The sequence below is a fragment of the Crocodylus siamensis genome, chromosome 13 (genome assembly GCF_052110815.1).
Source record: "Crocodylus siamensis isolate JL-2025a chromosome 13, ASM5211081v1, whole genome shotgun sequence".
NCBI lineage: Eukaryota > Metazoa > Chordata > Crocodylia > Crocodylidae > Crocodylus > Crocodylus siamensis.
The window spans coordinates 11,261,104-11,282,685 of NC_143407.1; the positions used below are offsets into that span (position 1 = coordinate 11,261,104).

General features: G+C 53.2%; 2 protein-coding genes across 2 annotated transcripts in view; both read right to left on the reverse strand.

Moving 5' to 3' along the window:
* The window catches only part of GNAI3 (G protein subunit alpha i3), a 145,191-nt gene that overhangs the window by 41,007 nt on the left and 82,602 nt on the right, over window positions 1–21,582 (reverse strand). The window lies entirely within an intron of this gene.
* On the reverse strand, window positions 1,407–3,913 carry GPR61 (G protein-coupled receptor 61). The gene has a single exon (XM_090025591.1). It carries the CDS (start codon window positions 3,808–3,810, stop codon window positions 2,431–2,433), a length of 1,380 nt encoding a protein of 459 aa, XP_089881717.1. The 5' UTR covers window positions 3,811–3,913; the 3' UTR covers window positions 1,407–2,430.

Below are 21,582 nucleotides of genomic sequence, written 5' to 3' on the forward strand. Positions count from 1 at the left end.
CACTAGTTCTGAGAACCTAAGCCAAAGCGACTTGCCCACTGAGAGGCTCTGTGGCAGGGCTGGAGTGGAGCCCAGCTCTCCGGACCTGGACCCTGAAGCTCATGCTGCACCTGCTGGACAGTGCTCCTTCCAAAGCTCTGCAGAGATAAATGCTGCAAGGTAACATGGGGAGCAGATAAACTCCTAGTGCCAGATCTACCAGGGGACTCCTAGCCCCATCTTCAAACCAGCCTGACCAGCAGCCCCATCAAAGCTGGACAGGATTCTTGTCCAGCCTGTTCAGGGGTTTATGATCAGAGGCCCAACCCCTGTCCGGTCCCTCACAGACAGGGAGGCACGTTTCATAATAAATAGTTTTATTTGTTACTCCAGGATGAAACCATCCGACATAAAAATGTCCTCATGTCCTACCCCTCAGGAAGCAGTGGTGGAGGTCAGACAGGGCTGCTGGGGCATGTCCCTGCCAGCCAGCTCAGGACCCAGGGCTGGCATGCAGAGGGGGCTGTGCAGCCTGAAGCTCACAGCCAGACTCAGCCCTGACAGGCTCTGAAAGCAGGACCCCCAGGATTAAGATTAGTGCATCGTCAAATCCCAAAGGAGGGCTGGTCTCTTCTCCCTGTGATTCCCTGCCCTCCTGCCCAGCAGAGAAAGGGGCACTGGCCACAAGAGGCCACTCCCTAGCTCTGCTGCAATCGGTGGTGGTTTGTAAGGCCATTGGTTCCAGCAGGCTGAGGACTGTCGGCTGATCCCTGTTGCAGAGCTCTTTGCCTGCTGGCTGAGATGAATGCCAGAGGGGAAAGCAGAGGGGAATCCAAACCAGCATGGTCCCCCTCCCCACCACCCACTAGTTGATCTGCTGCGAGAAAGGAAGTCAAACAGGGTCTCAGTCAGAACCACCTGTTCCTTTTGTAACCCAATACCCCAACCACTCAGGTCCTGCTAGACCCCAACTACTCCTGCTGTCTCGCTAGGGTCTGTCCAGCAGGCCAGGACCAGAACCATTTATTCCAGCATGGGGCCCAGTTGGAAAGATGCAGCTGGACCCCTCGTGCCTGTAGTGGCAGCCGTGCAATGGGCAAAGGTGCAGGTTCAGCCCAGCTCTAATCCGACCTTGCTATGAGGAGGCATCGGCACTTCCAAAGTCTCCCCCAGCCAGCAAAGAGTCCACCATGGGCCAGCCAGCAGGGATGCTTTATCCCATGCTGCCTGTGCTTCTGGAGTTAGAGACCCCACTGCCATGGGAGGGGAGACAGGAGAGGCAGGTGCTGAGAAGGAAAAGATGATCCAGATCAAACCACCATCATTGTTTTCTGCCCCCCCGCCCCACCCGGAGCCTGGTGAGAGCTTCTGCCTGGGCTCAGAGAGGCATGGGCACCACCGGCCAGGCAGCTGTGACCCCGTGGTCCCTGGGGCTGTGGAACAGGCTGTCTGTGCTGGGCCATGTGCTGCTGGGGTCAAAGGGGTGAGACCCTCCAGGCCCACAGAGCAGCACTGATGGAGAAAAGTGGGGCCTGGGCTCAGCACCCAAGTCACTCTCACCTGGGGAAAAGCATCCCCTCAGGCAGGAGCTAGAGTGGGAAAAGACTTGCTCCTGGGCCTTGCCTCCCTCTTGGGGCAGGGGCCATGAACACAAGCAGCACTTTGGAGGAGACAGAGAAAGGCCAGGCCAGGGCAGGCTAAGCTGGGTGGGGGTTGCTGGAAGACCAAAGGAGAAGGAAGGAAATTGCTCTGGAGCCTATGCCCAGCTCAGGGCGTGCAAGATGGAGAGCAAGGGAGGAGACTGTGCTGGTTCAAAGGAAACCTGTGGGGAACTGGAGGCAAAAGGCCACTTGTTCTACTGCAATCCTGGCTTGCACTGGTTCCTCTCAATGCCCTCTCCCCCGATGCTCCCAGAGATGGGGGAGCGTTGGCCATGCCTTGGTCAAACACCAGCAAGGGGCATCTCTCCCTTCCTTCTCCGTGCCCCTTCTCCTCAGTGGGGTCCCAGGTTGGGAAAGCCATTGCAGCTGCAGGGTTGAGTGCTGGGAAGCCCATTGTCTTCCTTATTTTCCTACTGGGATGGGAAAAGGGCAGAAATCAGAGTAAAAAGGGTCAAGAGGAAATGGAAATGGAGACCAAACCATGTCAAAGCTCTTTTGGAAACTTGCAAGGGACACAGAGGAAATCTGGGGAGCCTGGGACTCTTTCTGCTTCCAAACCAAGTGAAAAAGGGATTAATCAGAAATGCCACAACACCAATCTAAACTAACCAGAAGGACTCAAACACCAGGCCCTGCTGCTTTCCAGGTTGGGCACTGAGGCAGAAGGATGCAGATTCAGTCACCATGGTTGGGTTTGGTATTCACCACCACCACCACTGCCGCTGCTGGCAGCTGGCTTCTGCATTGTTCCACACATTCATAGAACGAGATTGTCAAGTGCAAAGTAGTGCTACAGCTCAGGCTTCGGCGAAGGCGCTGTCCTGATGTAGCTGTCAGGGACGGTGATATCACTGTTCAGGTGCTGGTCGAGGAACTCCGAGGTCTCCTCGGCAATCTGTCCAGGGATTCGGAAGTCAATGGTGGGCTGGTCCCTCTTAGGACTGGCGTGGGCATGAATGTTCCTGGTCTCCGCGTTACAGCCTGTCCCCTGAAGGAACTGCAAGAAATTCTCCTCGATGGAGCCCTCTTGGCTGGGCAGCCTGAGGTCATCCTCTGGCGGCTGCTTGAAGAAGCAGGTGAGGTGCCTGCTGAGCTCTCCGCGGATCTGCCGGTTGAGGCACCCATAGAAGAAAGGGTTGGAAGTGAAGCAAAAATAGCCGATCCAGGTGACGACACTCTCCACCTGCTGGCCAGGCAAAGGCTGGGAGCTCAGGGCTGTGTAGAGGTGAAAAGAGAAATAGGGCAACCAGCAGAAAAGAAACTGCCCTCCCACTGCCAGGAGAATGACAGCAGCTTTCCCTCCCCCAAACGTCCTCTGTGGGGTAGTCCGAGGGGCTCCGGAGCTAGTCACCATGGTGGACCGGCTACTGAGTGATTCTGACCGCTGCCGTGGGGTATCCATCCAAGTGGGAAGTGGGCCGTGATGCATGGCAGCCACTCTGGCCACCTTGAACATGCCGCAGTAGACCACGAGGATGATCAGGACTGGCAGGAGGAAATAAAAGACAGCGTAGAAAACCACAAAGAACTTGCAGTAAGAACTATGGCTCCACTGCAGCGAACAGCCTCGACCATGGGGGGCTGGGGAGCTGGCAAAGCGATCGGGGGACAGCCACCCAACCACAGGGATGACAGACATGACCACCGCCTTGATCCACACCCCCACCAGGACACAGACCACCAGGCTGACAGTCATCTTGACCTCATAGCGCATGGGGTGCACTACATAGTAGTAGCGCTCCACGTTGATGGCTGAAATGGAGAGGATGCACATGCTGATGAAGCAGACACTCAGGAAAAGGTAGACGCGGCACATGACCTCACCAAAGATGGTGCTGTCAAAAAGGGCAGAGCTGGAAAGCATGGCCAGGGGCATGAGAGTGAGGGCGGCCAAGAGGTCAACCAAGCAGAGGTGGAAAACAAAGACGAACTTCCTCAGTGCGGGCGTCTTGATGATGACAGTCATCACAGCAGCATTGCCCATGATGGCCGTCAGGTCAATCAAGAGCATGAAGAAGAGCCCCACAGACTCTGAGGCCACATCCTTGGTCTTGGTGTCCAGGCTGGAATTGGGATGTGCGGAGTTCTGGGACATCTGGAGCAGTCGTCCCGGTCTGGAGGAGTTCCACGCCCACTGCGTGGGGAGCGACGGCTCCATGGAGCCTGGCATTGATGCCCACAGAACCTCCCCTCACAGGTCCATCACCCATCCTATTCTGGGTCCCCAGAAAGTAATCAGAGAGAATCAGCCATCAACAAGTAAGCAGCCCCAGCCCATGGAGTCACATCCTCACTGCCTCCTGTACCAGCAGCAAGGACCAAAAGGGCAAGTCCATATGGTGAGGCTGTCTATGCCTTCCAGCGCTTTTGGGTCAGACTGGCCATCATCTTCCTTGGCTGCTTCTAATTTGGCATCTTTGTGTGCACCCTGCTCAACTGTCTTGAAGTGGGTGAGGTGCAGCAGTCCAGGAAAGCCATGTGGTTGCAGATGGAGCACTGCGCAGGCTAAGGAGCCCTCTCTAGTTTGCAGCCCTTGTTATATCTTATTTGTCTGTTCACTGTTCTCCAAGCAGAACTTGGCACCTAGAAAAGAATGCAACTATGCATTAATCACCATGTCAAACAAGTCAAGTGTCACAGGATGAATCTGGGGCTCCTGCTGACAATGGGAATTCTGCTGAAGAAGGCCCTGATTCCTCCAAGAACATGCAGACCTAAGTGCATGCTTAAATTCAAGCCTACCTTCATGGGCTTTGCTGGACTGAGACCCCAGAGCTAAACACCAAGGACAGGGCTCAGGTTCCATCCCCAGCTTCCTGACTGCTACTAAATCTGGAGCCCCTTGGCTTCTGGTCATGGGGTGGATCTAGAAGTCCGAAAAATTCGAAAAGAGGTGCATCATCATATGCAAAAACAGCACATATTTTTTCTCTAATTAAAAAAAAAATCTAGAAGCTTGCAAGGAGCCTAGGGCTGTATAATACAGTTTAGACTTAAAGGCAAAAACAAATATAACTGCATTGGAATGAGTTAAAAATACTGCAGGGCTGTGAAATAGGAGCCTCATTACCGGGAGCAGTGAACAGACAGCAGAATGGCAAAACAAAGGCTAGCTTCATTGGTGGAACATGATGGCCATTACAAAGAAGAGAGGGTGCTTACCGGTGGAATGAAGAGTTTAGAAGGGATCAGATAAATTATAATGAGCTGTGTAGTCAACTGAATCCCTCAGACCTGCCTGCCTAGAAATACTGCTGCCACTGCCAGGCAGGTGGTTTTCCACTTCGGGTGGAGCAGGAATCAAAGTGGGGCAAGTGCACCAGTGCACACCCTCTCCCCCAGATGCACCCCTGCTCCAGGTAGAACTCCAGCCTCCCTGTTGCTGCCCCTGGGGCTTCCCCCAGCCTTGAGTCTTGGCTTCTCTTTCACATCCCCTAGATCCAGGATGGGAGGGGAGCAGAGACCCATCTAATTATGGTATTAGGGACTGGAATGAGATTATCTCAGGTCTGAAATACCCAGCATCTACAGGCTTCGTGCACTCTCCTCTGAAGCCTCTATCTTTGGCCAAGCCTGCTGATATCTATGCCCAGATGCTCTTTTCACCTCATCAGTGAAACCTGCCAACTCAGCAGCAATGTTATGAGAGTCTTGGCACGAACCCTGTCTGAACTCTCCTCCGTTCTTCACTGCCCTGGGAACCTTGAAGGTTGCTTGAGAATTGCAAACAGCTTCTCCATATGCCATATCCAAGAAGCAACAGAGGGGAGATAAGACCTTAGAAACAGCCATGCCCAGAGAGAGCCAGGAGCATTTCCAGATCTTCCTGGCTGATGCTCCTCCAACCTTTTACTGCCATCCCCACCATGAAACTAGAGACTCTCCCCTTAACTAGCCTGGAAAGCATCATTGCAATACTTCTCAGGCCAGGCCCTCAGCTGGTATAAATCAGCATGGCTCTTCTGAACGGGCCTACGTCCTGGTCAGTCAATGAAGCTGTGATGAGGACGTAGCTTCACCTTCCACGGTGTCACCACGGGTTGTGACCAAGCTCATCAGATCTCATAGCCCAGAAGTTTCAGAGGGCTCAGGAGATCCTGCAGCTCCTGAGTATCCCAATTATTTCCAGGGCATCTGTAAGCTTGGAGACATTCAGTGAATCTTATGAGATTTCCCATTTTTTAGGCACCCAAAGATTTGAAGGTGTTATCCAGTATTCCCTACTCCATTTCCCATTTTCAAGGTACAGTGTGTCTCAGGGAACCCTCCATTATCAAAGGCTTGGTCTGTTTTACCAGATCATGCATACTTAAGGAGAGCCCCCTTTCCAGGCACTCCAGCGTTCAGGAGGCTCCTTCCACTCAAACACTGCCTTGGTGTTGCCCATGAGTTTCAACTTCCAAACCAAGTGGAAAAGGGAAAACAATAAAGAGAAATGCCACAACACTGATCTAAACTAACAAATCTGGTTCAATTAGTCAAGAAGGGGGATAGAAAAACCACTTCCCTGGGTCATGTGCTATATAAAAGAGGAAACTTTCTACCACTGTTGATGGAAACGTATGTGCTAGAACTGGTAGAAAAAGCTTCTATGGAACAAGAGTCCATTGGAAAGTACGGTTCTGCCAGAAAGAAAAACAAAACGCTTGACAAAACTCAGTGAGTTTTCATGAAAGTTTTCTCTGAAAACAAAATTACAGGGCAAAACATCTTGGCAATAGTGAGACCTCGTGTTTTGACATTTTTAGCATGAAATGATTCAATTTTAAGCATCTCACTTTTAAGCAATTTTTGGCTTCAAAAAGCTATTTCTGAAACTTGCTTTGAAATATTATAACTGGATGCATTTTTTTTAAAAGGTCAAAATGAAGCACTTCAACACATGACCTGCAATAAATTGCTTCGGGACTTTCCTTCTGGGGGGAATTTTGACATTTTTAAGATTGGTGCTGACTCAGAATGAAAAGAAAAACATGACAAAATCTTGAAATCCTTCATGGACTGAAACTTCCATCCTCTGCTGGGCACTGATGTAAGGAGAACTGAAATACCACCTGTATCAGTACAATACCTGTACTGAATCGATTGGAATAGGAGAGCTCAACACTTCCAGACTCTCTGAGCTGGCGATCATGGGCCTAGCTCCATTGACTTCAATGGAGCTATGGGGATGTTATGCCAGCTGAATTTCGGGTCCTGAATTCTGATTGCTAAATGTACAGATTACTCAGGTGGAAAACTACCCACTGGTAACGCTGGGCTAATGGATCTGTGAAGGGCAGCGCCCATGGAAGAGACCACCTATAGGAAAAGAAAAGACAGGGCAACATTTCGACAAGTAGGGCCAACACATGCAAGAAGTGGCAGCAGTCTGAATATCCAGATATTGATTCCTAATGGCATTCAGCTCTAGAGCTATTGCCAAACTGGGCATCAGCTGAGCAGTCAGGCATCCTTATATAGGCAAACACTAATGAACTACCTGGCTCACAACAGCGGGGCTGAACTAAAGGGAGATGGGATGCTTGGATGTGGTACAATTAGCAGAAATGCTGATGTTGTTAAAATCATGGGGCCCGCGTCTCCACCGCACTGAGCCTCCTATGCAGCACTCAAGCAGTGTGGAGGGGCCTGATGATGGCAGTAACTAACTTCCACTGTAATGTATCTTGGGACAGAGCACTAAGGGGAGTCAGGGCAGGCTCCTTCAAAGCTCCTGGTCAGCTGGGGCATTAGGGTTGGCACTGCCTCTGAGGAAAGTGTGCCCCTACTAAATCAGTCACAGTGCTCCTTGCAGCACAGCACGCTGCACTGCCATCAACTCAGAGAGAAAAGGGATGCCTCCACGTCACCCGCACATGTTCTGCAGCACAGCAGCCCTCTGCATCATACCTTGGGGGTCAGCCCTGACTGGGGAGAGTGCGCACTCCTGAAATACCTGCACTCTGCCCTGCACAAAGTGGCTAACACAGCCCTTGGGTCATGAGAGCTGATGGGAGCTCAGTGCAAAGGTGCCACTGCAGGTTTTGGCTGGGGCTGTGCACTTCAGGGCCTGGCCACAACAGAAGCACTGGCCAGGTTGTGGCTGGCATAAAGTGTGCAACGAGGGGAGGTGCATTCAATCTAGACAACGAAGAGGGCTTGGAGGTGGCTCTGCCCTTACTCAGTCCACCCCAAGAATGTGTCCCTCATCCACGGGGAGTTTTGGTGCCCACACCAGGGACTGTCCAGGAACCCAGAGGGGAACCTGAGGAATGGCTGCTGGGCCTGTATCACCAGGTGCTTTCCCTACCAGGGGAACCGTACGTATTCAGCAGATCCCACTGCCTTGCCTCCCCAACGCTGCGACACTGCTTGAGGCAAAGGGCTGAGGTTCGAGAAAGGCAAAGGCATCTGTGTAAGAGCAGCAGCTCAGACCCAGCCTTCCAGCAGGCCGCTGCATCTACGTTCAACTCACTGGAGTCACACCCACTGGCACCAGGGACCAACTGGGCCCTGTCCCCACAGAGGCACTGACTGGAATCAGATGCTTATCCATTTTCATGCTTCAGAGCATCAGTTCCTCTGTGCATCCAGGGGACAGGGCAGCCTGACAGGTGCACTGAACAGGGCCATTTAACCCTTCCTGTGAAACAACTGGCCGTGGGCACTGAGGCATGCAGCCCCCACCCCAACTCCCTGCTCTCTCCACAGTTCGAACGGCTCCACAGCAGCGGCTGATGGAGCAGCTTTTGAGCTCCAGGTCCTTCCTGCTGCTCAGATCCTTGATGGCAAGGCCCCAGCTGGCCTGTGAACACGAGATGCTCTGCTTTCTCAAGCCCCTAACACTGGACTGTCTCCCATTGGAGTGGGCTCCCACAGAGCGCTATGTTGAAAGCCTGCCCTTATCAGATCTGTTCCCCCAGTACTTGCTCAAGGCGGGTCTCCACCCTGCTCCCCTCACCCTGGGACTTTGCAGTCTCCCATCAATTCTACAAATGCCCCCCTCCCCTTGCAATATCAATGTACATCTCCAGGCCCAGGCAGTGCCCACACCCTCCCTCTTACCCTGTGCTGCCCACCCATGCGGTGGGCTGCAGCATCTGCCCAGCAGGCCCTGCCCAGAGGTGGAAGGGAAGAGAGCAGGATTAGGAAAGCCAAGAGAAATCCAGGCTGGCCCTGCTCATTCCTTCGCGCTGGTGCTGCTGAGCTGACTTCCAGAAGGGCTGCCCCCACCCAGCTCTGGTCCTTGCCTCTCCGTTAAAATGGATTCTCGAGTCCCAGGCATCTAGACCCCCATTGCCCATCTCCAGGTCCACCCTGGCTCCTTGCAGTTTCCATCAGGAGAGCGGATTTGGTTCTGTGCGTTTCACCCAGCAAGCAAGGCATGCCAAATGCCTGGGGGTGCAGAGAGAAATGCTGGCAACCACCTAGCCTCGAGGTCTCCAGCCTGGCCCTCTCCCCAGTCCAGGCATCAGCTCATACCTTTCCTGTGCAGGTTTCCAGAGTACCAGGTACCACTCAGCTGATGCTCCTCCACTGTAGCTGATGCACAGAGCCACTGCAGTGAAGGATGAGAGGCAGCCAGCAGCTTGGAGACCATCAAAGCTTCTGGGTCCTAAAAGCCTCTGTTTTGCAGGTTGGCACACTGGGCTCTTTCCCCATGCACAGCCTATCACAGCAAGTGGGCTGGGTATAAAGAGAGTGGGTTAATGCGGTGCCTGGAAAGCAGTCAGCCTCCATTTAAAGTCATGACAGACCCGACAACACCCCCACAAGCCAGAGCGGCTTTCATTGATAGATCTATCCAGGGCCCGCTTGTAACCCCCGTCCCTGCAAAAGCGAGAGCACATCCCACCCCTGGGCTGGGTATCAGGGATGGAAGCATGCCCAAGCTAAGCTGTCTCTCTACCAGTCTGCTGCACAGGAGTGTGGTATGGGCATAGATGACAGGTCCAAGCTGTGGAGAACAGCGCTCCAGCAGCAGCATCCTAGCATCATGCTGGGTGCTGGAGCACAGCCAGACCAGGAAGCTCAGGCCCTGTACCACCATGCCACGGTGCCAGCATGAAGCATCAGCAGTCAGTGTCTACCTAGGTGAGCCTTCAGCCTGGTAGCACAGTCACCTCCAGCGCATGTCCTGGAAGAGGGGAGGGATGCAGTCACACAGTTTACTCTGCTACCAACCTCGGGTGTGGGGAGCGGAAGCATGGTCAGGTTCTGAAAATCAAGATCTCAGCCCATCCCAAAGCAGCCTCCCAGCTGCTTCCCTCTGTAGGCAGAGGTATGGTGGGCTGACCCCTTTAGCAAGACCTTAGTCTCCCCTGAAGGGCAAAGGCTGAATGGGCGCACCACTGGCTCAGTCCATCTGGAATCTGTCTCTGTGGCAGGAAGCAATCTGAGCATTACAGCCAGAAAAGCAACAAAACCAAATGCCCCTTCCTCTCCCATCACTCTGGGCTGAGAGTGACATGGGGGTGACCAGGTTGTACAGCAGTGTTCAAAGGATGCTTATTACCCCACAGATCTCCAGATGGGAGCCCACAGTCCAGCACACGTGGCATTGAGCTGGGAAGTCAGGACCCCTGGGTTTCATCCTCGGTTCTGCCACTGGCTCCCTGCATGGCCTGAGGCAATCACCTCCCTTTCTCTGTGCCTCAGTTTCCCCATGTATAACAAGGAAACAAAGATTCCTACTATTTAAGAGGCTTCTTGATCCAGATGCCAGGACTGCTGGAGAAAACAGGCTGTTATTACTTATCCTCCATGTAATGCAGAACAGCAGGTGATGTCCCAAAGGGATGGCAGGGTCCCAAGAGCCCAGGAAGAAGTTACAGAGCAGGGTTCGACAAGAAGTAGCTTGAACAGGAGAGGTCTTAAAGGGAGAAGGAGGCACAGGAGGCTGGAGGCTGTCTGCTCTGCAAGGAGCAGCACAAAAGCAATGGTGGGGCCCAGGGTAAGTGAACCACCCAAAGAAGCAATGAGAAGATGTTGGGTAAATCGATAGACAGCTTCCTCCTGAATGAGTAAGGGAGGCCAGGGGGTGACCACACAAGGAAGAAAGACATGGGAGAGCAAGAGAGACATGAGGACGAGGGCACGAGGACTGGAGCTTTGCTGTGGTCCAATGCTCTATTGGAGGTGGACAAAAAGTACAGAGGACCCTGAGTCTGGCTGGGCAGGGGGGTGCTAGGTCTTGGCAGGATAGAGTGTGAGGATAAGAGCACACAAGTGGCTCTATTTAAAAAGGTCCAGAGAACCGAAACTCCAGCCAGAGAGCACCTGGCTTCTTTGGGTTTTGCCTAGTGGATGCAGCTCAGGGCTGGGAGCCAGGACTCCCAAGCTGCTGATGGCAGTATGCCCCAACCAACCCATCCAGCTGGGCATAGTATGGACACTAAAAGCCAGTCCTTGCTCTGAAGACCTTCTACTGTGAATAGGTCAGGGGAAGGAAAGTAGTATTAGCCTCTCCGTTGTAGAGATAGGGGAACCGAGGCACAGAAAAATGGAGATACTTGCCCAAGTCACACAGGCAATCTGCAGCAGACCCAGACACTGAGCTGTCTCGGTCCTTAGCCACAAAACCCTTCTTCCACTTTCAGCTCAACAACTGTTTCACTGGGACAAGGTGCTGGCTGTGCCTCAGCTTCCCCATCTGCAGAATGGAGCCAGTGCACAGCTCTGCATAGCATCAACTGTAGGGACAGCAAATAGCAATTGAGACAAGGCACAGATTAAGCCCTCAGAGAATAAACTGCCAGGTTCCTCAGACCTGTCCCCTGACACCCAGGTCAGAGGTTGCTGTGCAGGGGGGCAGAGGCCCTATGGGAAGACTCTGCCAGAGGTTTGTCATGATAGGCACAGAACTGGCTCCATTTTCCCCCTAAATGGCACCAGGATGAACTTCTGAGCATCTGCATCCTTCTGGTGAGTTGTAGGCTGCTTTGCAGCATCGCCCGGTCAGCAGCTAGTGCCCCAGTTTCCTAGTGCAAACACACCTGGCATTTCACCCGGGCATTTGAGTCACTCGCATTTGGGGCAGTGCTGCTTTTCCCCCACACTGTGGCTTTTTCCCCACACCTTGCTCAGCCTGGGGAGACTCCTTCTGTCTGAACTACCTCAGAGCAGGGATTCAGCAGTGCCAGCCAGGACCTCATGGCTGCAAGCTTCCTCCCAGCAGTGCCAGCAGCCTGGCCAAGACCCCCAGGCTGCACGCGCCCTTCCAGGCCCGCCCTTTGCAACAAGCTTGGCCTTTCTCAGCCAAGGTAAGAAAAAGAAGCCAGGCCCAATTTCTCTGCTCCTTTGTAGTCGCCAGGTCTCTGCTCTGGCTCCCCAGGCTGCTTACTGAGTATCAGCTGGGAGAAGGTGATGCATATTCATGCTGCCAGCCTCTGCTGGTCACGTGCACCTATTGCTAGGTTACAAGGACCCAAAAATAAATCCTTCCAAACTAGATTAGAAACAGAGGAACCTTAGATGAACTGTGCTTGCAGAGCCATAGTAGGGGAGAGAGTGCTGATAATAGCAGGGATATTAATGAGGAGTCTTTAAGGGGGAGACACAGGGAAGATCCCTGGTGGGAAGGAGGGGTCCCCTGCACACCTTGCCATCCCTGCTGCTCACACACAGCCACTCTGTGCTTGTCGGACTGGGCTTGGCTGATGGCTGCATCTGCAACCCAGGGGCACCACTCACTCCCTTCCTTGTCTTCACAGCGCTCAAAATTGGGCATGGCCTGATCTGAAGAATGATCCCCTGCCCTGCCAGAATGGGTCAGCCCAGCAGGAACAGCAGCCCTGCTGAATCAGGAGCCTTCTGCATCACTTAGGAGTGCCACTTGCAAAGCAAGAGAAGCAATTCTTCCGCTGTGTTCAGCATTGGCGAGGCCTCACCTGGAGTACAGTGTCCAGTTTTGGGACTTGTGCTTTAAGAAGAATGTGGACAGCTTGAAGAAAGGTCAGCACAGAGCCACAGAAATGATTTGGGAGGCATGACTTATGAGGAAAGGCTGAAAGAAGTAGGGTTATTTAGTCTGGAGAAAAGCAGACTGAGGGGGCATTTGACACCAGCCTTCAGTTTGCTGGCAGGTGATTATAGACAGGGTCGAGATGGACTTCTCTCTGTGACCATACAGGACAGGACTAGGAGCAACAGCGTCAAGCTGCAGCAGAGGAAATGTAGCTTGGAGATTAGGAGGAACTTTCTGACTATGGGGGTGGTCAAGCAGTGGGACAGGCTACCTGGAGAAGTTGTGGACTCCCCATCCCTGGAAGTTTTCAAGAGCAGGTAGGACAGACTCTTGGCTGGGATGGTTTAGTTAGGGATGGCCTTGCCTTGAGCAGGGGCCTGGACTAGCTGACCCTGTGAGGTCCCTTCCCCACTACTTTCATATGATCCTATGATCCAAGCCACCTCACTCACCAGTGTCCTGCAGCCTGGGAGCCCATCCTGCGTACCGCGAGGAGTCAGCAAATGGAAGCACTTGAGGTGTCAGGGATAGGCAATGGCATGCAGCACCAGACCCCAGCTGGTGTGAATCAGCATTGCTCCACGGGGACCAGGCTGCTGGCAGGTGTAAATCGGCACAGCTCTGCTGGAGCCAGTCATCCTCTAGGAGCAATCCTCTTCTCTCCATTGCTGTCAAGGCTGCTATTCCAATGTGTCCAGCTGAGGATATGGCCTCATATCTGACTGTCAGAGGACTTAGGCCCTCAGATGCAGGCCACTGGCTGCCATCTGGTGGCATGAGAAACATGCAGGCACGGTAAGTCTTGTTCATTCCTGGATCCCTTGCCCAGCCCATCAGTGGTGAGATGGGAAAGCCTGTCTGCACCGGGCTTTCACCAAGTTAGCTGGAATGCTATTGACTCTGGCTACGACTGAAATAACATAGGGCCATTTCCTCACCAGCCTGCTATAAATCAGGAGTGACCCAGTTGGAATTGATTTTCCATCATGCACTGTGGTGTAAATCAGGAGTAACTCCACAGCCTCTCTCACCTCAGTATAAATACAGACTAACCCAATGGGGCTGATTCTTCTTTCATTCATCCTTGGGTAAATCAGAAGAAGGTTTTTGGGCCTCACCCCCTTCCCTGAGAAAAATCAGTGTAGGCGAGTGCAGAAGCAATCAATAAGGGAAGCACGTATTGCATCAACATATCTTGGAGCTTTGGGCATCAAAGAAATAAGCAGCACGTGAGCTTATTCTGGAGGGGCGAAATGCTGAGACACACCAAGCTTCCTCTGCAAGAAACAAGACCTCAGAACCAAAATGTGGTGCAGAATTTGCTGTCCCAAGTGGGAGGGACGTGGATAATGCTCCCTCCCAGGAACCAGAACCTGAATCCAGTCCAAAGCTAAGAAGACTCCTAGGCTGTGGTCCAGCCAGGCAGGCTGCTAAGGACTTTGCACCATCAACAAGTTCTCCCGGAGAGCTGTACATCGAGCTGGAACACGATGCAAAACCAGACGCTGGTCACAGAGTAAGACAGCACTGGTACCTACTCTCTGGGCACATCTACCATTCATTAATGAGCAGTAGTTACTACACATTTAATTTAGTACTTGTTTAATGAAGTACTAACTAAATGGGCAGTAACTACAGTTACTGCGCACTAGTGCTGGTGCAAGGTTATTTTCTGGCAGTTGCTGCCCAGTAGCCTAACCACACTACACAGTAGCTTATTTGCATGGTTTTTGACCGGCACGTTACTGCGCAGTGTTCTTAGGCTACCACACAATAAGCATAACCTGTAGATGTGCCCTCTGTGATGCTGGGAAGCCATCTCCTGCAGGCTCAGACACCAGAAGCAGAGATCAAAAAAGATTTCTTCCCAAGGCCCCTGTGCTCTGGAGAAGCAACAAAGCAATCAGTGATCCTGAGCCTTATCACTGCATCTAGGGGCAGCACCTTGCTTCAGCCTGGGCATGAAAACCATTAGCAAACTATGTGGACGAATGAGATACTTTCACACTTCTGACTGGCCACAGGCCTCCAGTGTCCCCTGAAAACAGTACGTCCTGGGACAGGGTCGCAGTGCAGTATTAAAGACCATCGGTGCAAGACAAGTTACGATGGCCAGGCAGATTGTAGGCCTGGCAGGGCCTGGAGGGTGGCTTATACCCTACCTAGGCACCTGCCAAATGCGATGGATGCAGGAATGCTGCAGATGGTTGAGCAAATCCCAGGCTTTCAAAAGAGCTCTGCCAAACATCAGAGCAGCTCCTCCCAGGAGACATCCTGGCAGGCTGGAGTAGAGCAGGCTAGCAGAAACGCAGAGGAAGACTCTTCAGTGATTCCACATGAGCCAGTACTGGTAGGAGCAGAGATGGCCATCTGAAGGCCCAGGACTGGAAAGCACATCAGCAGCCAGATCTTTTGCTGATGGATCTGATCAACAAACATCACCGCCAACCCTAGGGATACCAAGCCTAATGGAAAGTCAGAGAGGACCACACAAGTCCAGTGTGGCCCCTGAAACAAGGCCACCCTTTTGTGGCGTTGCCATCATGAAGCTCCTTCACCACAGCTGAAGACAAGCAGACATCTAAGGACACAGATTCCTGCTCTCAAGGACAAGCTGTGTCTTTAAATGGTCATCTCTGAAATAAGTGCCACAAGCTGGCACAGAAATAGCCCTTTGACCAAAGGCAAGAGCCAAGGGCATCACTCAGGAGCTTCATGAGAAAGCAGCTCAGAGGTGACAAAGGCAGTAAGAACCAGCCATGCAAGTGAGCCTCTCAGACTTTCATAGAGAGATGCAGTCGCTCGGGACTAACTGGCGCTGAGCTTCTAGCAGCCAGGTCCTCTGCTGTAAATCAGCACTGATCTGCTTACATCGGTGGAAGCCTCCTCACTCTTACTGCTGTGAAGCTGGACCTAGGATGACACGTGCATTCAGACCACCACCTACAGACGGCTCTAGCAGGGAGCCAACTAGTTAGGTCACACTCTCAATTTGTCTCTTGGTGCTGGGTTGATGCTAATTAATTTACTGTCCCAAGCCCAGAGACATGAACAGGTTCCCTCCAAGGAAGCAGAAATGGAGCTATGATGCAGACAGTTTAAGGAACATATCAAGATCCTCAAGGACTTCAGGAGGTGGCCAGAGCATGACCGAGGGCAGAATTCGATCTCCTGGCCCCATCGCCCTCAGCAAGTGAGGGAAGGGGACTGGGCTCTCTGACCCCTTCTGCATTCTCCAGAAGAGAAGGATGCTACCAGAGGAAAGGCTGATCAGGAAGAGTCAACTTTGTTACTATTTAGTAAACAGAGTAGATTTTGCTTTGTTCAGAGACCTGGTCTGAGTCTAGGGAAGAGGCCTTCTGTGCGACTGCTATTTAGCCGATGTAATTTGGGGTAGCACCAGTGACTATGCTGATTTACACCAGCTGAGGATTTGGCCCATGCTTCTTCTCCGTTGCTGTAATTTATACCAATGTGAGGTGCTCAATGTAGTGCACTTGGCCAGGTCCAAGAATGGTACCAATTTTGCAAATCAAGCATTGGCTCAAAAATAAACCATGACCTTGCAGTCTGCAAAGTCAGTGTAAAACCCAGCAGCAGGAGTGCGGGGAGAATTTGGACCTCGGAGCATCGTACGTGGTGGGAAATGACTCTGCCAGGCACAAAGCCAAGAGCCACCAGTGCTGGGGGGCTCGCATGAAGTGGCCTGTGCCTCCTGCTGCTTTGTTTCTGTGTTACCTCTTGTATTAAGTAGCACCCACAGTCCACAGCAGAGATCAGGATCCCATCCCATCCTACCCTTGGGTCTGTGCTGCCACCACTTGCCCCTGCTTCCTCTGTTCCACTAGTAACCTGAAAATGAAATCTTCTCCTACAAGCAGATGCTTTGCACTGTCTTGCCAAAGGAAATACAAGTGAGGCATCAATACCACTCACCTGCCTGCCCTTCACCCTGTTACCTACTTTGAAATGACTATACTGGTTTTGGGTAAACTTTGTTCCTATGCTCTAAAGCCAAATTAACCTGCTTCAAAGGGTCTGTACTGTGACCCCCAAGTTCAGGATAGGATCGCGCCAGGGATGGGGCTTTCAGAGGAACACGAGACTAGTCATGACTGGTGTTTCTTAACTTTAGGCAGAGACCAGGATAGATCTGCACCTCATAGACTAACTCAGAAATGTATTGCATAAGCTTTCACGAGCAGAGGGCTTACTTCATCAGATGCTGTCTGACACAGGAGGCCTTCTGCTTGCAAAGGTTTATGCTGTATCTCTGTGAGTAGGTCTGTAAGGTGCAAATCCACAGTGCCTTCTGGCTGACTTCAGGCTAACACAGGTAACTACCTCTCTATAAACCAGTGATTCTCAGCCAGGGTGCCGTGGCACTCCAGGGTGCCTTGAGATCCTTTTAGCAGTGCTGCAAGGTGCCAGACAATGTGGGCACTGTCAGGTGGGCAAACATGATTCACCAGATAAACCCAGAGATGACAAATAGGAATCCACAGTGCTAGACACGTTCTGCCCTGCTGTGGCCTAAGTTCTTTGCAGCTCTAGTATTTTTTCTGTGGTCAAAAATCAAGTGAAAACTAAGAGCTGGCATTGTCCAAAGGATGGTGTCTGGAGTCTAGAAAAGGTTGAGAACCACTGCCCTAAAATATAGAGGCCAGACTTCAGCTGACGGCACACGCAGCTCTGAGACACGAGAGGGCAGCATTACTGCAGCTTCAGTGCCCCGAGTGCACCCTGCGTTGCAACTGGACCCTTGCCATAAGCAGAGCCTGGGGAGGAGGCTCTGGGAGCAGGGCTGGATTTCTGAACCAGAGGGGTCTGTTGAAGCCCCAGGGATCCAGCTCCCTGCCTCCCCTTCCCATGTGCAGTGTCCGTTTGTAACACAAAGGGCTGGATGGAGATAGCTTCAGACCCAGGTGGGAGGGGGACACACTGCAGACCAGCCTAAGCCCCTTCTTGCAGGGAGCTTGCCGGGGGGATGACCCAGGGAGGGAGGCAATGGGGAGCTTCATTCCCACTTGCCCTAGGCCTCTGTATATAGGGGCAGGGCCTCTGCGGCTACATACAGCAACATCTGGATGGTCACTGGGCCCTGGGCAGGCTCCCCTTCTTCTGGCCCCTCCAGCACTAGGCAAGGGAAGGAGTGGCCATGGTGGACACCTTGAGCTATGTGCAAGCATCTCTGGCAGCAAAGCCAGGGACAGGATCCTGGCCTGGTTCCTCTGGTGACGTGTAAAGAGGCATAGGCTCAGCCCACGGACCCTGCATCTCCCATGTGGCAGAATCTGCAGAGAAGGGTCCCTGGGAAGACTCTCACTGCCCCCGGACAGGCTGTGGGTCAGCGCTCTGTACCCCCGACGTGCCACGGAAACCCCAGACCCACCAATACAGAGTCGCTCCACTCCTTGCCGCCCCTGTGAGTGTCCTTATCAGTCCCGACCGCAGGGGTGACCTGCTGGCCTGCACGGCTCTCAAGCAGTCGTGATGAAATCCAATCAGGAAGAAATCCGACCAGGCTAAGAAATCCGATCAGGAAGAACAACTACGAGCTGTGTGTGCTCAGGGTGAGAAAGAGACTGATTCGCAGCTCCGAGGGGGTTGGCACCAATACAGGCACCCCCATGTCCCACCCTCTGCCTCAGCCCTGCAAGGGGAGCTCCCTTTTGGAGCGAGAAGAGCGCATAGTGTTCAGGACCCGTATACCCCAAGGTAGACCAAGCTCCTTGTGGGGCTAGCATTAGCGCTGTAGGGTCCTGGCTTTCAGGAGCTAGACCACGCTTCCCATGTAGCCATTGGATGGTGGGACCAGCCCCCTAAGGCAGCCAGACCCCCAGGTGCCACCTTGCTCTTCTCAGTGGCCTGGGTCACCAATACAGGCTGCTGTATGAGTAGAGATGGGTCTGTACCAGGGATGTCCACCAGCAGCCCGGAGAGCAGCACATGTGGGCATCCTGCCTCTCATGCACCTGGGGATTTATTTGTTATCTGTTCATTGACTGAAATTTTATGCCGCCCTCTCCAGAAAAGGCTCAGGGTGGCTGATAAGGAAAAGGGAGAAACAGAGAAAATAGTAAAACAATAAGTTACATAATTCCCCCCCAAACTCCTCAAGCTGAACCTTACTGCTAAACTCCTGCCTGGACCAAAAGGTCTTATATCACTGCCCAAAGATGTCTGGGCTCAGGCTCTGGCAGGCCTCAAAGGGGAGGGAGCTTCAGAGCTGAGGACAACAGCCAAGAATGACCTCTCGTGTGTTATGACCAAGTCACTTGGCTCATGGGTGATATCTGCAGGAGATTCTTCTTGGCTGACCCAAGGGTTTGTGATAGAGCGTAAGGGAGGAGGTGGTCCTTCAGGTACTAGAGCTTTATCAATCAAAATCAGCACCTGAATTGGACCTATAAATCTCCTGGGAGCCAGCATTGGGACTTTCTGCTCCTGGAGACCCAACCCCAGTGAAAGGTGGGCTGCCACGTTCTGCCCCAGCTGCAGCTTGCAGAGTCCTCAAGGGCACCCCACAGACAGCGCCTTGCAGGAATCTGCCCCCGGGTTGCAACAGCATGGATGAGGATGGCCAGATCTCAGCCTGAAATAAAGGGGGAGAAATAGGCCTGGGGAGAAGACAAGCAGAGGCTGCACCTGGGGAGGACACTAGTCAGGAAACTGGAATGGCCGTCCCAGCTGTTGCCAGCAGACCACCAGCGGGTTAATACCCGGTCAAACAAGCCCCAGGAGGAGCTCTGTGTGTTGAAGGGCTTCAAGCCAACCTGGCTTCTGCTGAGGCAGTGACTCAGGGAATAGGGGAGTAGGGCGGGGGCAGCAGGGGGACCTCGGTTACAGGAATCGGGGAAGAGTCCCACAGGCCCTGCCCCTGCTCCCGGAGCTCATCATCACCATCTGGCTCTTCTCTCTCTACCACACGCTTTCCCCCCCATCTTTCCCCTCTCCTCCTTCATTCCTTTATCTTGCCCTCCTCTTTCAGTGCCTCTCAGTCTCCCTTTGCTCTGTCCCTGCCGCTTACCCCGATACCTTTCTCTCCCTCTCCTGCAGCACCTGTTCTGTCCTTGACCCCTCCTTCACTTGTCAGTCCTTCTCTCACTCATCCTCTCCCTATCACTCTTTTCCATCCATCTTCTCTTCTCCCTGAATTGTGCCTTTATTTGTCTCCCTTTCCTGCTCTTTCTCCATAATTCCCTTCGGTCTCTCCTGCCATCAGCCACCCACTGCCTCTCTCCTGGTCAGTCCCATTAGCAAGAAAACTGGGAAGTTTAACAAATCATGAGAATGTGATGCAAGAGCTGAAGAACCCACAGACTTTACAGAGGAGGGCAGCAGCCGTACCCATGCTTTACCCACTGGGGAAGCTGGTGCAGGGAGATGAAGCAACATGCTCGTGGCCACCTACTGAGCCTGTGATAGCGCTGGAAAAGCAGTGCAGACCTCCAGTTTGCTCACTAGGCCGCACCACCCCTCTTCTCAGGGGCTGTAGCTGAAGCACAGGCTGCTAAGGTCAGTATTTACACATATGCAGCAGCACCTGCAGAGCACAGCCTTATGGCATGGCAGGTCTCCCACACAGATGAGCCAGCCCCAGCCCCAGTGTTGCAGCTGGACTGCAGGTCCTGCTGGGGAACGATATGGTAGGTTTTCCCAAAAAGAACAGGAGCAGGTTGTCAAAGGCCCCACGCTGCAACTTGGGGCAGGATTTGTACCAGAGCTCAGGTCCCTTCCAGCTAACTAAGCCACCGCCTGGCATTGCTCAGTGCACAGGCTGCATACTGATGGCACAGCAATCTGCAAACAGGCTTAGCTCCAGCACCTCTGACCCCCTGGGCCACGCACACCACAAAGTGGCTGAATGTCAGCCAAGAAGCCTCATTACCCCAGTCCTAGACCCCGGGACCATCTCTCCCTCCTTCTCCCTGTGCTTCCCTGCCTCCTTCTCTTGTGCCTGTGTGCGTTCTGGAGTGCCAGCAGCGTGCAGGCTCCCGTGGTTGGCTAACACTGGATGGGCTATGCCAGGGGACAGCTTAGCCCATAGGTGGGTACTGAGAACTGGGACCCACTCTGAGCAGCTAGGCGGGAGAAAGAGCCTGAGCCCTCCAGCACTAGGAGAGCAGACACCCGAAAGTCCCATCCCAGCCCTTCTGTAGATAGGGTGGCCATAACAAGTGACCCTCCCAGGAGCTGCCAGAGCCAGGCAGGGATATAGGGACGCCCCATAAGCAGATAGTAGCTAACCCCAGGGATGGCCCTTCGGCAGGGCAGGCCCTTGCTGCTCAGCCTTTCCCTGAAGCAGGAAGAGAGCTGCAAGTCCTGCCTCACAGACTCCACGATTTCCCAGAAGAGCTGGGCTCCCCCAGCCAGCGATAGCTAAAGGGCCTGTTCTTTGCCGCTGCCCACCGATGTCCACTTGAGCTTTGTCATGGAGCTGGGCCATGATTTCCCAGGCCCATCCCTTGAATCCCTGCAGAGATGCTGTGCTCATTACTATTCCTGTTACCGAGCCCAGCTGCCTCTCTTCTCCCACCAGAGCCTTGGGAGAGGTGCATTAGTGAACATGGACTTAGGCAGTTCTGACAGGCAGCAGGGAACCACGGCGCCCGCATCTTAACTCATTCATACGGGCTGCTCGGGGCAAAGGGAAGGACCTGCACTTATGGAGGCGCCAATCTAATGGGTTAGAGCAAGGCTGGGAGACAGATCCAGCTGATGGGGGACATGGGACCTAGTGGTTAGAGTGGGGGCATGCTGTAACTCAGCATGTCAGGATCCCAGCCCCAGCACACGACCCTTAGCAGGTGACAGCTACACTTTGGGGCTCATCCCCTGCCCAGCTATTGAAGGTGATGCCACAATCACCAAAGTGTGACCTGGAAGCGCCTGGTGCTACCGGATGGAAGCTGCCAGTGTTTGCTGATAGAGAGGTCCCACCTCACTGACCCCCAGCACCCCCCATCCATGAGTAGCCCCACCTGAGCCACC